The sequence below is a fragment of the Ruditapes philippinarum genome, unplaced genomic scaffold, assembly GCF_026571515.1.
Source record: "Ruditapes philippinarum isolate M1 unplaced genomic scaffold, ASM2657151v2 ctg4181_1_1_1_1, whole genome shotgun sequence".
Classification (NCBI taxonomy): domain Eukaryota; kingdom Metazoa; phylum Mollusca; class Bivalvia; order Venerida; family Veneridae; genus Ruditapes; species Ruditapes philippinarum.
In genome coordinates this window covers 14,603-35,332 of record NW_026867173.1, presented here as the reverse complement: position 1 = coordinate 35,332, position 20,730 = coordinate 14,603, and the positions used below count along the sequence as shown (strand labels likewise).

General features: G+C 34.9%; 1 protein-coding gene across 2 annotated transcripts; it reads left to right on the top strand.

Moving 5' to 3' along the window:
- The first annotated feature begins 5,988 nt into the window (after positions 1–5,988).
- LOC132735143 (uncharacterized) lies at positions 5,989–20,635 on the top strand. 2 transcript variants are annotated; one of them, XM_060722043.1, is made up of 10 exons: positions 5,989–6,167; positions 6,206–6,772; positions 7,463–7,780; positions 11,546–11,629; positions 11,953–11,987; positions 14,647–14,778; positions 15,937–16,381; positions 17,754–17,931; positions 19,300–19,491; positions 20,306–20,635. In XM_060722043.1, the coding sequence occupies exons 2-10, from the start codon at positions 6,497–6,499 to the stop codon at positions 20,587–20,589; spliced, it is 1,944 nt and encodes a 647-aa protein (XP_060578026.1). In that variant the 5' UTR covers positions 5,989–6,167; positions 6,206–6,496; the 3' UTR covers positions 20,590–20,635. The 2 variants fall into 2 exon arrangements, with proteins under 2 accessions (XP_060578026.1, XP_060578027.1); XM_060722044.1 differs by having other exon boundaries at positions 5,989–6,183; positions 6,222–6,772.
- Positions 20,636–20,730: the final 95 nt, after the last annotated feature.

The following is a 20,730-nucleotide window of genomic DNA, read 5'->3' as shown; positions in this document are numbered from 1 at the left end:
ATTATAACAGCAATTTCGGTAATATCAGTGAGTCCGGAATGCTTATACATATACATACAAATGTATTTTATTTTACAATGATTTTACCTTGCTGTTGTTGATGAAGTGGTACCATATCTTGACCTGATTGTTTAGGAATTACAGAACCCAAATGTGCAGCATCTTCTCTATCTGTACTTAGAATTGGAGATTCTATAAATTACAATCATCATTTATGTAACATTTAGCCAGTTTAAAATATTTGCATATCTTTGGATTTACAACAGTTAGTTTAAGTGTTAAGAAGCTTGATTGGCTTCAAACCACTGGCCTCAAACCACCTCTTTTCTCTGGTGTAAATCAATTCATGTGATGAAGAGGCTTTACAGCTAGATTTAGAAACGTCGGTTGTTCTACTTTTATTCAGGACGTTTTTGAAATAATGCAAGGGCATGTTCCTATTCAAATCAAATTCCATTTTGATTAAAATCAAATAATATAAGTAATATTGTTTAAATCTAAGATGACAATTAATTGGGAAAACATTGCGTGTTTAATAACTGAACTGAAATAAAACTATTGAGGACGAATAAAATGTTCTGTTTGCGGTTAGCATGGTTAGTAGTAGCTTATCCGATGCAAGTTAACAAGATTGACTTCGGCCGAGTATCTTTTTAAATATACTTCTTGTTTAGGTTGAAGGCACCACGGTATATATGGAAGGGGATATCCGCCAGTTCACGCATTATGCTTTATGGCAATCCAATGTTTATTTTACTTTTACAATATTTGAATTACTGTTGTTTTATTACTGCTGAAATTATTGCTTTATTTTGAAGTCAATAATTAAAACGGCATTTTGAGATACTTTTGTGCTTTTTGTTAAGTATAATTATGAAAATGTATATGTTTTTAGATTATGAATAAAAGTAGGGGAGACCGGGGCAAAATGATCCATGGGGCAAAATGATCCATCGCGATTTTTCACGTGATGACGTCATCTGTGACGTCATCAATTTTCTCCGACAAGGCGTCCGTAGTTCGGCCATATTTATCGGACAAACGATATCGTGAACTTTACTGATAATAAATCGTGAAAGAAAAATCGATTTTGGAGCTACGTAAGAAAAATTTTGATATTTTTTAACTTTTGTTTAAAACAAAAAAAAATAATTACGATATTTTTGTTTGTATGTATTGGTATGATAGTATATAAATCCTGCTTTTGTAAACTTCAACAAATGTTTCTGAATTTTGATGATTTTTTTTTACATAATGCTCATTGAATGTGAATGGTGCTGTTGGGGCAAGATGATACAGTACGGCCGGGGCAAAAAGAAACAGTGTATCATCTTGCCCCATACATTAAAATAAATTTCAGGATTTATGTCATCGTGATTCAACGTACCCGTTACTATAAAAAATATATCTATATGCTTGCTTTTGTCTTTAAAATATCATAAAAGTAATGAAATGCCATCATATTGTTTCAGAATGGTTCGTAATTACGTCAGAAAAACCAATCGAGGTTGTACTCCAGGTGATGTGATACTAAAGGCCATCAGATGTGTGTGTCGTCAGATGGAATGTCTATACGACTGGCCGCTGAGAAATATGGGTGTGTATTTTTTACAATAATTCGTTACCTGTAACAGTAATATCGTTAAATAAAGTATTTGGCTACAAGCGTCTTTTATTAATTAGAATTTGATACCGCTTGCGGACATATAGATGCGCCCGTCGATTTTTGTTGCGGACAATAACCTACAGTTATGCATTGTTTTAAAAAATGTCATATTTGTTTCTCTTCCATGAGAAAAAGTGTTTCCAGATATGCATATAATCAAGAGTATACTTCATTGTCAGATGATAAGTTGGATAATTGACACACACACACGCACACACGCACACACACACACACACGCATACGCACATAAACACAAACACACAGTGGAACACTAGTATAATTACTGTTTTAAAATTATATGATAATTTTTCATTTTCAGTGGTAGTATACCAATTAGGAATTAATATCTTTCAATTAGGACTAAGTAAAGTTAAAAAATAGCATAAGAGATTTTTTGTCAATTCATTGTAGAAATAATTAATGTTTAATTTTCAGGCATGAGTCAAATTCGACATTAGGCCCGTCATATCAAGAGAACATCCAATGCTGAGCAGTCCGCTGATGATCTCCCTTCACTTGGTCGTTTTTTCGACAGGTATTTACACCTGAACAAGAGAAGATTCTCTAGAAGAATATCTCATCGACGCAGCTAATATTTACTTTGGACTTTCACCAAAAGATGCAGAGTATTCGCTTTACGAATGCGCTGTAAAATTTAAGATAGAGATGCCAGAGCCATGGCATGTTAAACAAACAAGCCGGTTGCCGACTGGTTTTTCTAATTTTATGAAACGCCATCCTTCCTTATCCATTAGAACTCCCGAGGCCACGAGTTTGTCAAGGGGCTACCAGTTTCAAACAAGGAAAATGTAGGCATCCTTCTTTAAAAAGTTGGGCTGAGGTGATTGACAGGGAATCGATACAACCTTGCGACATTTGGAATGTCGATTGAGACTGGAATTACTACTGTCCAGAAGCCACGGAATATCGTATTCACCCGAAAAGGAGTCAAAAAAATTGGTACGTTAACTTCAGCCGAGAGAGGGGCACATGTTACTATGTGTGCTTCTGTGAGCGCAACGGGAAACTCAGTTCCGCCTATTTTTATATTTCCAAGGAAGAACTATCACGATCACTTTGTTCGAGACGGCCCGGTCGGTTTATCTATAGGGAGCTGCTCATCCATAGCGGATGGATGACGGGGAGAATTTCACGACCTATATCAAACATTTTTGCATCGCACGCAAAACCTTCCCTTGAGAAAAAAGTGTTATTGTTATTAGATAACCACGATTCTCATATCAGCATTGAGACACTTAAACTTTCGCAAAGTCAAAACGGTATTGTAATGTTATCGTTCCCTCCACATTTGCAGCCATAAATTGCAACCACCTTGACAGATCGGTGTTCGGGCCCTTCAAGAGGTTACGTCAATGGAACTTCAAGATGCGTGGATGCGCAATCACCCAGGAAGCACTATGACTATTTTAACGATTATTCCTGGACAGGTCAAAACAGCATGGCCTTTAGCTGCAAAGCCAACCAATATCATGAGTGGCTTTCAGGTGTCTGGTCTGTCTATCCTTTTTGAATGTCAATGTATTTGGAGAGGACCGGAATATGCTCCTTGTAGTGTTACAGATAGACATTTGCTAGACGAACACTGAATGCGCCTACTGTCTCGCCTACTCATGCCGTGTGCACAGAAGGAACTCTCCATAATACACTTCCGTATAATACGAATCGGTGGCAATCCTGGGACGAAATAAATCGTTTTATGAATGGAAATGGCAGAGAAAGTTTTTCCCTGTTGCGGGTGATGGACATTGTCTATTGCACGCCGTTGAAAAGTGCATTGCCTTTGAAGGGTAGGTCAAGCAACACATGAGGAAACTGTGCGAAGGACTTGTCAATGAAGTAAAAAACCACATTGACTATTATGACGACTTCACGACCGACGACCAGGACGCCATTTCAGACATTTTGAGCTATGTATAAGTGACAAAAAATACAACACAAATACTGTTGATATGGTTTTGTCGGCTCTTTGCAAACCTGCTTGGTGTGTCGGCCATTGTGGTACAGATTCGGGGACGATGGTATGAACATTTCATGGAATGGGTCCTGGAAAGACCAGATGTCGTGTTTAACGGCGATATCCATTTAGCTTTGAAGGGGAGACGGTGTTAAATGCGCATTACAATGCCCTCCAGACTCATTTGACGACGGAACGGCAGAATCTACAGAAACATTTACTGCCGTGCCTTTATTTACACCTGAAACTATTCGACCACACCCCAAAGCACCACCGCGTAAATCTTCAAAAGGTCGCTCTAAAAAGAAATCAAAGCTATTCTTTACAGACACTCCTGAAAAGAAAGAATTGAAGAGGAAATACTTGTAAGAAGTCAGAAAAAGAAGAGCCTTCCTAAAAAAAAAAGAGCCTTTCCAAAGAAAAAAGGAATCAAAAGGAAGAGTAAAAATGATACCTCTGAAAGAGGAGGATGGTTCTGTTTAGTTTGCTCAGAGCCTTATTCTAATAGTCTGCCACGCGAAAAATGGATCCGATGTTTCGGCTGTAGAGAATGGGCTCATCAGGAATGCACAGGACTGAATAAAACGCAGACATACATTTGCCAGAATTGCGAATCCGATGATGACATGTATATTTAAACACGTAGCATAGTGTGTAACCGTCATTCTGACGTATTCAAGACAAATTGACAAGCAAAAATGAGCTTGAAACTTTTCATTTTATGAACGGAGATTATTTGATTTGTGTGACTGTTGTTAATGTTTTAAGTTTTGAAAAATTCATTTGAGCTATCAAATTGTATAGGAATTGTGCAAAATACTAATAGATATATCTAATATGTAGCAGGCAATATTATTTTATATTACTGAAATACTAATTTTGAAAGCTATTAATCTCACTGTATCATTTTGCCCCGTATGCTTGTATCATCTTGCCCCGAGCACGGGGCAAGATGATACACTCGACCGGCCTTATTAAATTGATTATTTCTCGTATGTAAATAAGTTATTTCGAAATGTGCTTACTTAAAACAAAAGCCAATATACGGATGTATATTATTATGCAACAAAGAAAAAAAACTCCCCAATAGATAAAGAGAGAGAAGGTAAAAAGTTAAAAAGTGGATCATCTTGCCCCGGTCTCCCCTACTTCATTCTTTTAAATATACTTTACACTCCACAATGAAAAGCGTAGAATGTTCAACTGTTTATTCGGTATTAATCTAAAGGTTTTGTTTAAATATTTGAAACAAACTACTGAACATTTAATAAAAACGACCAAAGCATCATTCGTCCGTTGAAAAGCTAACAACATCAAATTCATTAAAAATATGACGTTGTCATAATACGAAGCTGGGAACCAACTTCAACTGAACGTATTCTGCAGACAGAGGGCGTCTTTTTTAAACAACTTCTCCCTTGCGGTGTGGATGTGAAAACTTCCTCTTCAAAAAGATCTGGATCAACACGAAGGTGTGTATATCGTCATTGTCAATCAATTAAAATAAACATTTTTCCAAAAATTCGATCAGCTGATTGTGTCCAGTGTTTTAAAGACATTATACGGTTAAGCATAAATCTTATTTTCGTTGCTGCGATCTTATTTTTCGCGAAAATAGCTTATTTTCGGTATCCATCTATACGTACTGTACTGTACAGCTTTCGGAACGCATTACAGATTTCAAGTTATTTTAAATAACTTTCACTAATAGCCTTATATGTGGGGAAAAGTGTAAGGGAGCTAGACGCATAGCATTACTCACAATTTATTACCGATGTATCCAATGTTCAAACGATAGTAAATTATTTTCAACAAAGTAGATGAACCTGGCAATTGACAGAAAATTTGCAGCTACTTTCGGTTTCGCTTTAGCTATATATACATCAGTTTCATAATTTACAAAAAAAGCATATATTTAAAAATCAAGCAGCTATATGATGGTTTGGTATTACAATCTTTAATATTGCGGAAAGGTCTGTCACTTTCAAATCAATAATCTTAACATATCAAACAGCAACTGTTGACTTTCTGGTCAACTCGTACTTAAGTCAACTCACACCATAGAAATCATAGAATAACTGTCTATGATAAGGACATTTAATCATTGCAGGTTTATCACAGTAAAGCATCAAGATACATGTTTATACAATATTTTTAAATTTTATTTATTGATGTTTCAGTTGGGAATTTTTGGCTGTGAATTGTAAAAAAAAGGTACTATTTTCATTTGGGAACTTTACCCAAATCGGTCATGAATTTAGCTGAGAAAAAACCTTGATATTGTATTAGAATTAGGAGCCTTTAATGACTGATACTTGGGTAACGTGATTACTGATACTTAGAAAACGCAATTAGTTCTAGTGTGAAAAATTGAAATATATATCTTTATCAAAGGCTGATTTAATTTGTTTGATTGTGTTGGCACATGGCAGCTTATATACTGATATTGATAAGAATCTCAGAAAAAATATGAAAAAAAAATACTATGGTACGAGTTGACTTGGGTACTGGTACTAAAAGACTAAGGTACGAGTTGACTTAGGTACTGGTACTAAAAGACTAAGGTACGAGTTGACTGAGGTACAAGTTGACCAGTTTCCAACTGTTGCTATATCAGCAGCAAAAAGTTAATTAAGTAACTTGTGTAACTATGCAATAAAATAACATTAAGATATTGCTCCCCTTTATCACAAGGAATACATCCTAATTGTGCATGCTTTACTGTTTAATTTATCACAATTTTTGTTATTATGCATTTTAATTTATGACTCAGATCTGTGACATGTGCATTCAGATAAATGTGCATGAATTCAAAATCATGCTTGTGAAACTATAGAAGTTGAACACACACAGTTATGATCTATTTCTTAAATAAATATTTTAAACAGATGAGTCAACAAAGAGCTTTAGAGCTTTTAAGACAGGCAGCTGCTGCCCTGGAGTCAACTCATACATCAACCAGTGATGATGCTTCAAGCCAATCAAGGACAAGGACATTGGCAGCAGTAAGGGACATTTTTTCTCCATATCCAACCCACAGTTCGAGAAGGCGTTCAAGTGGTGCTCCAGCTCGTACACCGTCACGTGCATTCTGGACCCACAGATTCTGTGTCCTTGGAAGAACAACTGACGTAAATTTCATTTTTTTACATTAAATTAGTAAATTTGTTGTTTGTATCAACAAGAAAGCCCATGAGGGCAACGGATTGCTCACATGAAAATGACTGGCTGATTCTGTCGGTCCATGATTGAATAATATTTAACATTTATCAAGTCTGACATTTTTGGCTCTACATAACCTTAAAGCTCGGGTGCATATGTGAGCATCATTTTCAAATTGTAAAAAGAAAAACTGCATAATTGGACAGAAACACACTTTTTTCATTGAAATCGGGGAATTATGAGTAGGAGTGGATAAAACGAGTTCCAACTATAGTCTAAAAAAGTGCTTTCAACGTCCAAAAACAAACTTGAATAATAGACTAATGGTAAAGTTTCAAATGTTAAGAAATTTTAATATTTTGAGTAGTTTGGAAGGGTATTTTAACTTAATAAAAACGTTTGAAAACTATGCACTGGAGCCATAAAAACACAACTCATCATTCGCATGACTATGATATAAGTTAATAAAATCAGGTATATGTATCAATGTTGAGATAATTAGATTTGGTTGGTTGTTTTGAGTAAATGAATTTAAGTTTACCCATGCATTCACTTAAATTTTTATATGATATAATTTACAGTAAAAATCAATAAATTATAATGTAGTGATAGAAGCCTTAGGATTGAAGTTGATAGATTACCCTTTTCTGATTTTTTAGACTATGGCTCCTACCAGAGAACAAAAAGATAGACTGTACAAGGCAAATTTGGGGGAAAAGAAGATATCTTTTGAAAAAAATGATGATGCAGGCTACTTTAAATGTCGCATTGAGGAGCATTATCCCAAATTGGATGGCATTGGTGGTTTTGAACTACTTAGAACACAGGCCAGAAGTAGATGCGACTTAGAAGTGATCATTGTGCCACCAGGTGGCTATACTGTTAACTTTCTGTCAAATTTCAGTAACCTTGGACAGGCAGTGTGTTACATAAGGCCGATCCAGAATGATCTTTCACTTGTGGATCAAGAATTCTCAGTAAGTTTAAATTAACATAATCATAATGAGGTTTCATCCTCTTACAGAGACTGATTTAAAGATTGCGTTGTAAATACCTTACTTAACTCATTACTTCATCAGCATTTTGTGAAAAATGGCTGTTTTCATTGAAAAGTCTCCCGTTACAAGTTCAAATTGCTATAATACTATAAAAACTGCTTCAACACTAATCAAACTTGGCACAAATGTGTGATTGGACCATTGCCCTTGCAACAACATGCTCAGGCTTAATTTTTCTGTTACCGATGGCAACGAGGGGACATCTCAAAATCGCCAAAAATCACTATTTTGCGTTGATTTTTTCCACCAAAAATTGAATTTCAAAGTGCTGCAACTTCTCAATGGATTGAGATAGAGTCAAATTGTTTTTCAGCGTTGATACCAGAACTAATGTTGTACAGAACTTTTCTACCAGACCCCAGTTCAAAGAACTACCCGTCTATACTAGGAGGGAGTTCTATTCACCCTCTTAGGGAGCGCTATATAAGTAGCATTTATTCTATGTCTAAAGATATATACATGTCTATTTGAGGCCAACCACTAGGCACTTAACGTGCGAAGCGGCGTGGGGTCTGAAACATAGGCGTTGAGAGAGGTGTAATTGATGCTAGCCGAGGAGAATACACGCAGAGATTTATAAATCTGGTCACGTAACATGACAGAGCACTCGTCACAGGTATATTATCTATTTAATCACCGACTTTAGGAATGGTTAGTAATTCCAAGTGTTAAGTAAACTGTACTAAATTACTGCCGAGAGCCGCACCATATGTGATGTGATTATAGTGCGGATTTACTAATTTGTGTCATAACTCGGCTTAGCTATACTTTTCAATCTTATTACAGAGAGTTTTTTCTAACCCAGAGAGGTCTAACATATTTATTAATCCTATCTTATAATAGTGGATCAAAAAAGGTTTTTTTTTAATCTGAGTGTTCTAAAGTGAGTGATAATGTCTTATAAAGAGATTAATAAGAACAGGTTTAGTAAATTCTTGTTAAGACCATTAACAGTATAGAACTGACCTGATTGCAAATATGTATATTTGAGAGGCCAATTTAGATAAAATTGCTGCGCGATCTCAAAGAAAACACCAATCTTGTACGATCGAATCATACAGACTATCAATCCTTTTGGAGAACCACTCATATATTTGTCTTATTGTAGCAGTCAGGGTTGAGTATAGCTGAAAGGGGCGTGAACAAAACAAAACATGGTTGTGAGATATCTCTGTCATATAGTTAATATTAAAGGAAAACGATCTTGAAATAGTATGTTGAGGAGACGTATTTCTTCTTTAGAGATAAAGTAGAGAGCAATACTTGAAGGTGTTAGAGAGAGGAGAACAAGATACACAGAGAAGAAGAAAAAGTATCGCGTAACTTAATAACTAATTCCTCCTGTATTTAAGGCATTGTAGGAGATAACGAATTAAGCAAAAGAGAAATTTGGAAATGGCTCTATATAACTCATACATAGTATAGTTTAAAAGCTGTGAATATACACGTGTTATAACTAGTTAGGTATAACTATACGAGATAATAGTAATAAACTTGTATTATCCTTGATCAGAATACTAAATAGTTTTAGAAATATTGAACACTGACACAATGGTCGATTGAGTTCCTTTTTTATGGTGTTTGGCTCAATATTTTCCGGTCCGGTATTTGAGAGGCTTACCAATTCTTGTCTCTAGAGTATTGTAAAATATTTTAATATGTGTTATATTCTCACTAAACTCTTCGTAAACCTCTGAGGAGTACCTGTATCTGAGAGAGCCAACACGAGTATATTTATCTACGCCCAAACCGAATCACAATATATAATGAATAAAAATGATATCCTCATAGTTTCTGTTCTAGAGCAGATATGGCTACTATTCCACTAGAAACATGTTCTGTTATCTTCTACGTAGCTAATGATCTATTTGTAAGACACACAGGAATTCTAAAGTTGTGAGAAATCACGTCACTCAGTGTCCGAGAGAAGACGCATCTGCTAAGTGTTGAGTTGATTTAGAATTTGTCTTTAATATATAACTCACTTTCTAAATATAGAGCTCAAACATAGTATTTATTCTAGACAAATTTGAATTGTATTAAGCATGTTAACCATGAGTAATCTAGTGACACTAGCTATTCACTGTTATTATAACAATAATTATATTAAGTCGAATTATGCCTCCTGGCCCTTAAGATAAAACAATGGTATAGGTAACCTCTAACATTGTCCACACCTACACATAGGTTAATTTAAGATAGATTATTCAATCCAAGCAAATTCTCTCACAACGCCTTAAAGGGAGCACAGTATCGTTTCCTCACTAATATTGCACCAGAGAGAAATGCATACTACTGAGCTTAGATCATAAAAAAACTTATCAGTGTGGTGGGAGAGGACTTATTACATAATGTTTGAAGGTTTTTATTAGGGTTATTGTGAATAGCGCACCATAAGTGAGAGGCCTTAAGTGTCTACAGAGGATTAGTATATTGCACGCTATTTTTCATATGTCAAGTCTTAGTGTGCTAATCATTTCTTCCATATATTGTGTGAGTAGACATACATGTTGTACCATATACCTTTAGGTCGAGATTGAAGTATGTTAGATTCCAGAAAACCAGTGTAGGAGATGTGCACAATTTTAAGGTGTGCGCGAGCGCATATTCTCATGAGAGAGATATTCCTTCATAACGCACAAGACGTATCTGTAACAGGTAGCGTAATACGGTACGACTGACTTGCTGTGAAAGAGCTTTCATAAGGAGCTAGAGAGAATGAACTTACTCAGTAAACCCACTAATCAAAGAACGAGTCACAATTTATAGGACAAAGAAAGCCAGTTAAAATCTGGAGTGTTCACAATTGATTTAATCAAGTCCTTGAGTTATTGATTGATTAAAATATTGATATTTGTTGAGCATTCTCTTCATATAGAGGATGAGGTGTTATTCCATTTAGGACATTGACGACATTTAGTGTTATTGCAAAGCCATATTTATAGTTTATTTGTCTGGATACACTCAGATGAAACACTTCATATTTATTGAGAAAACTGACAAATCCAAATTAAAGCTCTCGAGTATGCGAAGAGCGAAGATCTCAAGCAGATTGTCTTGACAGCTATAATGTGCTATACTAGTGGTATTGATGTTGGTATAGATATAAATGAAAAGAAGAAATGACGAGAAGAACGCAGAACAGAGAGTTAAAGAGTCTACTATGACACTTGTGAGAGAGAGTAGAGTTGAAGAAATGGTAGATGATTAAACGATGAGGCGAGAAGAGAGTAGATTTTCCAAAGTATTTTAAAGATTGGGTAAAATATAGCATATATTCTTTAAAATAGTAAGTTCATTGGGGTATAATTCATAGAATATGGGTGCCAGTGTTATGATCACTGTCATTTGAGTTGAGAGTTATGATGAAAGAGAAAAATCAATTGAAGTTTTGATGTCAACCCGTAAGTAATGGAGTGAAAAGAACCCAAAAAACAACATTTTTACTGGGGATAATTCTTTAAATATGGGTGCTTAAGTTACGAACTGTGTCACATAAGATGTGGTTGATGATAAAGAACAATCATTTCATGTTTGAAGTAAACACCTTCAGTAAATGATTGACATCAAATCTTACCATTTAGGGCATGTACAAGATCCTTTAACCTATACACTATCTTGCTGTTTATGATTATATATTACATAAATGTGGATCAATTAATATTATCATTGTTATAATTTCAGGACAAAGATTTAGATCTACAATCCTGCACACTGCCACCAACAAGAAAAGAGCTTATTCAGACTCCAGTGTGTCAATATGCTTGTGTAAGTATTCTTTACAAGAACCTATAGAATGTTAAAAAAGGCTGAACATTGTGCTGACTTACTAACTATGGATGTAATAAGTGTTATACTATGAGAATGGATACAGATGTGTTGAGGAAAACATTTATGCATGTGAAAGTGTATAACAATATATATATATAAACACGTAATATAACACGTAATATGCCAGGTAAATATGAAATTTTGAACTGTAATTTTGACCAGAAACTCCCCAGAAACATTGTAACAGTGAATTATTAAAATGCATCTCTGCTTACAAATTTCTTAATATTAAAGATTTTGCACAAAACATTTCTTTTCAGAATGCTAGCAAAAGTGCTGACTGTCCAGTGTCTCAGTAATTATATTGTTATTTTAATTTGATGAAAGTTTTGTTCAATGTTTACAATTTATCAAAAAAAGGATAATATTTTGAAGCAAACAATATTTTTCTTTTTCTGTACTAAAAAATGAGATAATGGTGAATAAATGAAGTTTGTTGATTGGCTATAGGCCACTTTCAGCAAGGTCAAACATTTATATTAATCACTCTTTCTAAGCAAGTGGCATTGTTTCCAAATGAATAAATGACTTAGGTGAAATTGTTTTGTTCAAGCCTCACATTGTGTTTGCTGATGGGAGGGCTTAAACCTTTTACTTTTATAATCAAACAATAGATACTAAATTGAGTTATATTTGGAATAGCAATAATTTGTATGTTTGCATAAATACATGTTGGTGTGTTTATTCTGTATTTTATTGTTTGCTTTTAATTTTCAAAATGCTTATGAAATCATTGGAGTTGTTGCACAACTGTCTATGCTTTCATTTTTAGCTCACCTGTCACAAAGTGACAGGGTGAGCTTTTGTGATCGCTTTTTCGTCCGGCGTCTGGCCGGCGTCCGTGCCATGGCAACCGAAAGAAAAAACTTTAAATATCTTCTTTTAAAAAACCCAAAGAGCTAGAGCTTAGATATTTGGCATATAACATCTTCTAGTGAGTGTCTACCAAGTTTGTTCAAATAAAAGCCCTGGGGTCAAAATTGGCCCCGCCCCAGGGGATCATTGATTTTCCCTATATGCATATAGTAAAAACTTAAAAAATCTTTTTTTAAAGAACCCAAAGAGCTAGAGCAAAGATATTTAGCATGAAACATCTTCTCATGAGTGTCGACCAAGTTTGTTCAAATAAAAGCCCTGGGGTCAATATTGGCCCCGCCCCAGGGGGTCATTGATTTTCCCTATATGCATATAGTAAAAACTTAAAAAATCTTCTTTTAAAGAACCCAAAGAGCTAGACCTAAGATATTTAGCATGAAACATCTTCTCATGAGTGTCTACCAAGTTTGTTCAAATAAAAGCCCTGGGGTCAAAATTGGCCCCGCCCCAGGGGGTCATTGATTTTCCCTGTATGCATATAGTATAAACTTTAAAAAATCTTCTTTTAAAGAACTCAAAGAGCTAGAGCTAAGGTATTTAGCATGAAACATGTTCTAATGGGTGTCTACAAAGTTTGTTCAATAAAAGCCCTGGGGTCAATATTGGCCCCGCCCCGGGGGTCATTGATTTTCCTTATATGTGTATAGCAAAAACTTAAAAAATCTTCTTTGAAGAAACGAAAATAGCTACAGTTTAGATATTAAGCATGAAACATCTTCTAGTGAGTGTCAACAAAGTTTGTTCAAATAAAAGCCCTAGGGTCAAAATTGGCCCTGCCCCGGGGGTCATTGATTTTCCTTATATGTGTTTGCAAAAACTTAAAAATCTTCTTTGAAAAAACCCAAATAGCTAGAGTTTAGATATTAAGCATGAAACATCTTCTACTAAGTGTCTACAAAGTTTGTTCAAATAAAAGCCCTGGGGTCAAAACTGGCCCCGCCCCAGGGGTGTCATTGTTTTGAACTATATGTGTATAGTAAAAAATTAAAAAATCTTCTTTTAAAAAACCCAATGAGCTAGAGCTTAGATGTTAAGCATGAAACATCTTCTTATAGGTGTCTACCAAGTTTGTTCAAATAAAAGCCCTTGGGTTAAAATTAGCCCTGCCAGGTGGGGGGAGGTCTTTGATTTTCATTATATATGTATAGTAAAAACTTAACATCATGAAACATCTTCTAATGGGTGTCTTCCAAGTTTGTTCAAATAAAAGCCCTTGGGTTTAAACTGGCCTCGCTCCGAGGGCCTATATACAGGTGAGCAACCTCAGGGCCATCATGGCCCTCTTGTTTATGATATCTTTGTTAGTGTTTATTTTTCTGTTTGTTATTTTTACCAATATATCCCTGTTTTTTGATTGTTACTTTTACCATTCATATAAAGCTATTCACAGAGACATGTACATGTTGTATTTGAAATTTTTTAACAGTTTTCAATGCTAGTTATCTGAGGAGTAAACTGAGCTTGCCTTTAATGAAATAAAATATTTAAAGATCTGAAAATTATAACTTATCATACTCATGGAAATTAGCATTAATCTACCCTAAAGCAATTAAGAAATTGCACAAATTACTTCATGTCCATTAAAATGGTATTGTTTTTAGCTTGAGTATTCAAAGAATATTTACGCAACCTGGCTGTGGGCGTCACTCAAGTTTAGGTTTTGCATGCAAGGTACTAAACTTAAGCACAAAAAGAACCCCTCTGGTGAAAAAACAACAACAGAAACATACCACAGATTTGATGCGCATTTAGTAAATTTATTCTCATATGACATTTTGAGTGATAAATATGATTATATAGTTAGTGACAATATGTTGAGTTTTCATTGTGAACTATGTGTATTAATTAGCCATTTGTGTTTCTTTTGTGGTTGTATAATGCTTATACCTAAGTAATGGATGCATTTATTAGATGATAGTTTACACAAGTATTCCTCATCTGGGCTGTGCAACAATAATTCCAGTTAGAATTTATATGTGCATGGATGCTTAAAGCCTTCTTGTTTTATGGATCCGTTATGTTTAGAAATCTTTATTTATGAAAGGTAAAAACTGAATATGTGTATTGAACAATTGTAGAGATCCACCAGCTTTTGAGACCTGTCCAGTTTGCTACATTGACTTACCAGTATGTCAGATTCAAGAACATGCGGATACATGCTGTTCAAAGCAAGAAAGTGATCCAGGAGTGGTTCCATCTGTTGAGAACAAGTAATATGTTACTTTATATTGTACTTACATAGTATGCATAGAATGTTCATCATTGATATGATATTTAAGCTTTTGTTGATGTTCAACCATCACAGCTGTCACCTACACCCATTAATAGAAGGGGAACCCATAATTAAAGGGCCAATAAGCCTAAACTTGAAATCTTGATGGCTATGTTATGTATTGTTTTTTGTGCCCCCACTTTAGTGGCGGGCATTTAGATTTACCCTTGTCTGTCCGTCTGTCCATTCTCTTTTGTGTCGCATGTAACTCAAAAATATTTGACCTAGTCATGAAACTTTGCAGGAATGTTGATCAGCATGTGTAGTTGTGCACCTGGGTATTTTCGTCTGGATATTTCTAGTAATTTTAGAGTAATTGCCCTTGACTTGGTAAAAACTTGCAATTTTCAACTTGTGTCACATTTAACTCAAAAAGTATTTGACCTAGAGTCATGAAACTTTACAGGAATGTTGATCTGCATGTGTAGTTGTGGACCTGTGTATTTTCATCTGGATAGTTTTAGTATTTTCAGAGTTATTGCCCTTGACTTAGTAAAATTTTGCAATTTTCAACTTGTGTCGCACATAACACAAAAAAGTATATGACTTAGAGTCATGAAACCTTACGGGAAGGTTGCTCAGCATATTTAGTTTTGCACGTGGGGTTTAGCTTGTGGATTTATCCAATATTTGTAGAGTTATTTCCCTTGACTTAGTTATAACATTTCATAATGTTGTTGTTCCTTGAGTTAGAATCAATGAACTTTACAAGAATAATGATTCACATCACTGTGAAGCTACGCAACTGAGACTTTGCATGTGGATTTTTTTCAGTTTTGTTAGAGTTATTGCCTTTGACTTACAGTAGTATAAATTTGCAATTTTCAACTTGTTCATGCACAGCTCAAAAAGTATTTCACTTGTAGGCCTGAAAGTTTACAAGAATGTTGGTCAGCAAGTGTACTTGGGGTTTGCTTGTGGATTTATTCAGTATTTGTAAAGTTCTTGCCATTTACTTAGTAAAAGATCTTTAGTTTTCAAAAAAACATTTGACCTAGAGTCATAAGATTGACAGAACAGTGGCGCGGTGGGGGAACCCGTGTCCTGTGGACACATTTCTATTTGTTTATTTTTATCTCTTAATTTATGATTTCAGATCGTACGAGGAAGCTCTACACAATGTGTATGAAGCCTTTTCAGAACAATGGGAGCTGTCCATTGTAAGGAGGCACTTCCTGCTGACAGCAATGGAGCAAATCGAAGATGCAACAAAAGACGACTGGGTAAAAAAAGTGAAAGTTCGTTTTATTGGGGAGGAAGGTATAGATGAGGGTGGACTCACTCGAGAGTTTTTTACTTTGCTTTTCAAGCACACACCAATTTTTGACAGTGACATGATTCATGTTTCAGCTGATCTTCTTAGCAAAGATGTGTACCTCAAAATGGGAAAAATGACTGGTATGGCACTTCTAACTGGACATCCTGGGCCAAGATGCTTCACTCCCCATCTTGTAGATTACATCATCTGTGAGAAGACTCCAAACATAATATCACTTCCTGAGGAACTGATCAAGGCTGATGTAAAGCATGCCATACAACAGGTGACTGATGATCACGTTTCTGAGCTTTAAAACATTTCTTCCGGTTATTGCCACATAGTTATGAACTATTATTAGTCTGACAATCATAAAGTCAAGCCTTGAATATTTTTTTATGCCACCGCAGCATCTGCGATGCGGTGGCATATAGTGATTCACCTGTGTGTTTGTGTGTGTGTGTGTTTGTGTGTGTGTTATATAGATTATATAGTGAACTTTAAAAATCTTCTTGTGAAAAACCACTAGTCCAATTTCAACCAAACTTGGCAGGATTGTTCCTTGGGTGAAGGGCTTCCAAAGTTGTTCAAAGAATTTCATTCCATGCAGAAATCTGGTTGCCATGGAAACCAAAAGGAATTATAAGAATAAATTTAAAAAATCTTCTTGTAAAGACCCAAAAGGCCTAGAGCTTAGATATTTTGCATAAGGCAATGTCTGGTTGACCTCTAACAAGATTGTTCAAATTAAAGACCTGGGGTCAAAATTGGCCCCGCCCCGGGGGTCATTGATTTTCACTATGTACATATAGTAAAAACTTAAAATACCTTCTTGTAAAAACCCAAAAGGCGTAGAGCTTAGATGTTTTGCATAAGGCATCATCTGGTAGACCCTTACCAAGATTGTTCAAATTATGGCCCTTAGGTCAAAATCATTGATTTTTGCTATATGTACATATAGTAAAAACTTAAAACACCTTCTTGTATAGACCCAAAAGGCCTAGAGCTTAGATATTTTGCATAAGGCATTGTCTGGTAGACCTCTACCCAGATTGTTCAAATTATAGCCCTGGAGTCAAAATCGGAAAAATCGGCCCGCCCCAAGGGGTCATTGGTTTTCTTTATTTGTATATATAGTAAAGACTTTAAAAAAATTCTTCTAGCAATTGACAAATGCTAGAAGTTAGATATTTTGCATGAAACATTGTGTTGTAAAACTCTAGCAAGATTGTTCAAATTATAGCTCTGGGGTCAAAATTGCCCCCGCCCAGGGGGTCATTGATTACAATATAGACATATAGTAAAAAATAAAAATATCTTATTGTCTGAAGGTACAAGGCTTAGAGCTTTAATATTTGTTAAATAATATCATCTAAAGGTACTCTACCAAAGTTGTTCAAATTTTTGTCTGAAGGTTCAAGGCATAGAGCTTTGATGTTTGACACATCAATCAATCAATCAATCAATCAATCAACCTAATATTGAGATTTGTCATGACCATTAGATGATCCCTATTTTTGGGGGATTACAAGGTCAGGTCAGAGTCACATTGACCTTTTCACGTTACAAATTGGTTGCTGTTAGGGGGAATACATGTTTTACAAACATATCTTGTTTCTTTAATTTTATTTTGACCAATGATTTCCTTTTTTTTTCAGATAGGAAACATTTCTGAGGGAGATGAGGATGCAGTCAACTTGCAGTTTTCTGATCTTCTTGACGCCATATCATTTCAGCGACGTATAACTGTGCAAAATAAGACTGAAGTGATTAATGCACTTAAAAGGCACCATCTTTTTTATAGATGTCTTCCTGGCCTTCTTCAATACATGGAAGGTTTGACATTTTGGTTATAGCTCGATTGAATCTTATTCTGTCTGGCATATGTCTTCTTGGACAATTTTCTTCCAATATTGTTGAAATTATATTGATTAGATGTTTGGCAACAAGGTCTTGGGCATTTTGCATAGGGCCACCATGGCCGTCTTTTATTTTAAATTGGGTTATACAAACAAGAGCTGTCCGTAAGACAGCGCGCTCGACTTTTTTATTGCTTGCCAATAAAAAAAGTTTTTGCAGTAAAAGGCAATACAAGAATCTCTGTATTTTTAAAGTGAACTAGTTGTTTGATACCCTTGAATATTACAGCAATGTTTATATGACATAATTTATGGTAAAGTGAACAAGTGGATAGGAATGAATTTTTTTAGATTTTTTAAGTTTTTTAGTGCTTGCCTATAATACAAAACATTGACAGTTAAGGGCCATAATTCAAATAAAATCTTTGACAGAATTACCTTCTCCTGGACATGTTTGGGAATCATGATTGTAAACAAGTATTCCAACTTTCAAATTAATATCTCAAACAGTTCAGTCAAAAAGTGGACTGGTACTAAAAACTTAACCAAGATTCTAAGTCGATAAAAGGCCTTAATTTTTAAAACAAATCCTTGACAGAGTTACCTTCTCTTGCGTACAGATGGGGGTAATGATGTGAAATAGCATTAAAAGTTTCAAAGCAATATCTCAAAGGGTTAAGGCAATAAGTGGATTTTACCCATATTCAATGTATTTTCTAAGTCAAAAAGGGGCATAATTCTGTCAAAAACCTTGACAGAGTTATGTCCTCTTGTCTGTTGATGAAGGTCGTGATGGTAAACAAGTATGGTCAGTTTCAAAGCAATACCTCCAATGGTTTTGAAATAAAGTGAGGTGGTACAAAAAACTTAACCAAGCTCAATACACTTTCTAAGTCAAAAAAGGGCCATAATTCTGTCAAAAACCTTGACAGAGTTATGTACTCTTGTCTGTAGATGGAGGTTATGATGGTGAACAAGTATGGTAAGTTTCAAAGCCATACTTGTAATACTTCTGAAATAAAGTGGGGTGGTACGAAAAACTTAACCAAGGTGTGACGCCAACGCTAACGCCGACGCCGACACCGACGCCGACGCCGGGGCGAGTAGGATAGCTCCCCTTTTCATAGAAAAGTCGAGCTAAAAAGGTAAAGCATATGCAATTTAGTAACATTTCAAGAAACAAACTATCATTTTATCAATATACTTTAAGAAGCTAAGTATGTTTAATTTCAGAATATATTAGTGTGAACAAAATGTAAAATGTGTACTAGGTCACATAACATAAAACAGATTGGCATTTTATAAATTGCATTAATCACTGAAATAATTTCTTTATTTAATGCAGGACTGAAGAACAATGGGGTTCTTGACATTTTAAGAAGATTCCCAGATGCTAAAGAATGTTTCTTAAAAACAGAATTGTCATCGTCTGAGATCATGGACCTGTTTGTTCCATCTTTTTCAACAGATGACATACAGAAATCTGACGAAGAAATAGTGGTGTACAACTTTCATCAGTTCCTGAAAAATGTTGAGAGTAAGTTGAGATTGTAGTTAATTCATTCTTTTCCTGAGTTAACCATGTACAGTCAGTTAAAAAAGAAATGCAGATGATGTATGTATTGACATATTCCACTTCTATTTGTTTTTATATGCTCTTGTTTCAGATGATTTTTAACATTAGGGAGCTTTCCTGTCTTCCTAGTTGTCTTTTCTCAAGCCCAACTTCTTTCAGTCTGCTCTGAGCGGTATTGGGAATCCAATAATAGTTTAATAGTCATACAGCATTTTTTATGATGTCAGCTTCAAGCGAAATAATAGTTTGGTTTCTCAAGAGGTGGTATGGTTATTAACCAATCTGGTTTGAAATAAACATGTTTTTGGAAACTAGCCAGATAACCTGTATACACCATGAGCAGTGGGAAATGCATTTCATTTGTCATATTAGGGATAGAAAAAGTAAAACCGACCTGATAGTGAACACTATAAGCCATTTTATCAAATATATCAAATTCATTTCCAAACTCATTTAAAATTTTAAAAAATGATTATGAAGAGTTTGTGCTTCATTTTTACACTGATTGTATTAATATGCAGAGTAACAAATGATTTCAAGAATGTTTCGGTCAGTTAAAATCAATTGTTCTATTTTATAGTAAATACAATGCACTCGTAATATCTATGTTCACATTACTTATCCCAGCTTCTCACACTAAAGGATGAAATAATTACATTTAATACAAAGTCTTTTATGCATGTAGTAGAAAGCAATCAGTGTTGTGAAACTGTACCCCCTTCTGTATGTCAATTTTAATCAACTTGAATTTTACAAGTATATGCTTTTATTACAGGGGGTCGTGTTGTGACAAACTATTTTGATCTGGATGAAGAAGTGGAACATTCTTTAACAGTCAAACTAAGTGATGTACTGCAAAGTCTTATAGGCTGCAAGCATGTGGCACCAAACATGAAAGGCTCTATTACATTTGACCACAGCAGCAAATCTTTATCAACAGTCAATACTTGTTCTCCATCGATCAACTTTTCAAACATCAAGGATATTATAACTTACAGACATTTTGAACAACTGTTTATATCTGTTGTGTTTGGAACATATGGTTTTGGTATGGTTTAAATATATCTAGAAAACAGGCAAATAGACAAAGGATTTTAACAATTATTATATTTGTTTTTATTTTATTGCTGCAGAATCATACAATATATGATAAGTAGACATGGTAACATCATTCCTGTTTTTTTTAGCTCACCTGTCACA

Coding starts and splice junctions, on each gene's coding strand:
- LOC132735143 (XM_060722043.1), top strand. CDS start 6,497: ATGATCTATTTCTTAAATAAATATTTTAAACAGATGAGTCAACAAAGA. Junction 7,781..11,545: donor TTGTGGATCAAGAATTCTCA/GTAAGTTTAAAT, acceptor TTATAATTTCAG/GACAAAGATTTAGATCTACA. Junction 16,382..17,753: donor TAAAGCATGCCATACAACAG/GTGACTGATGAT, acceptor TTTTTTTTTCAG/ATAGGAAACATTTCTGAGGG.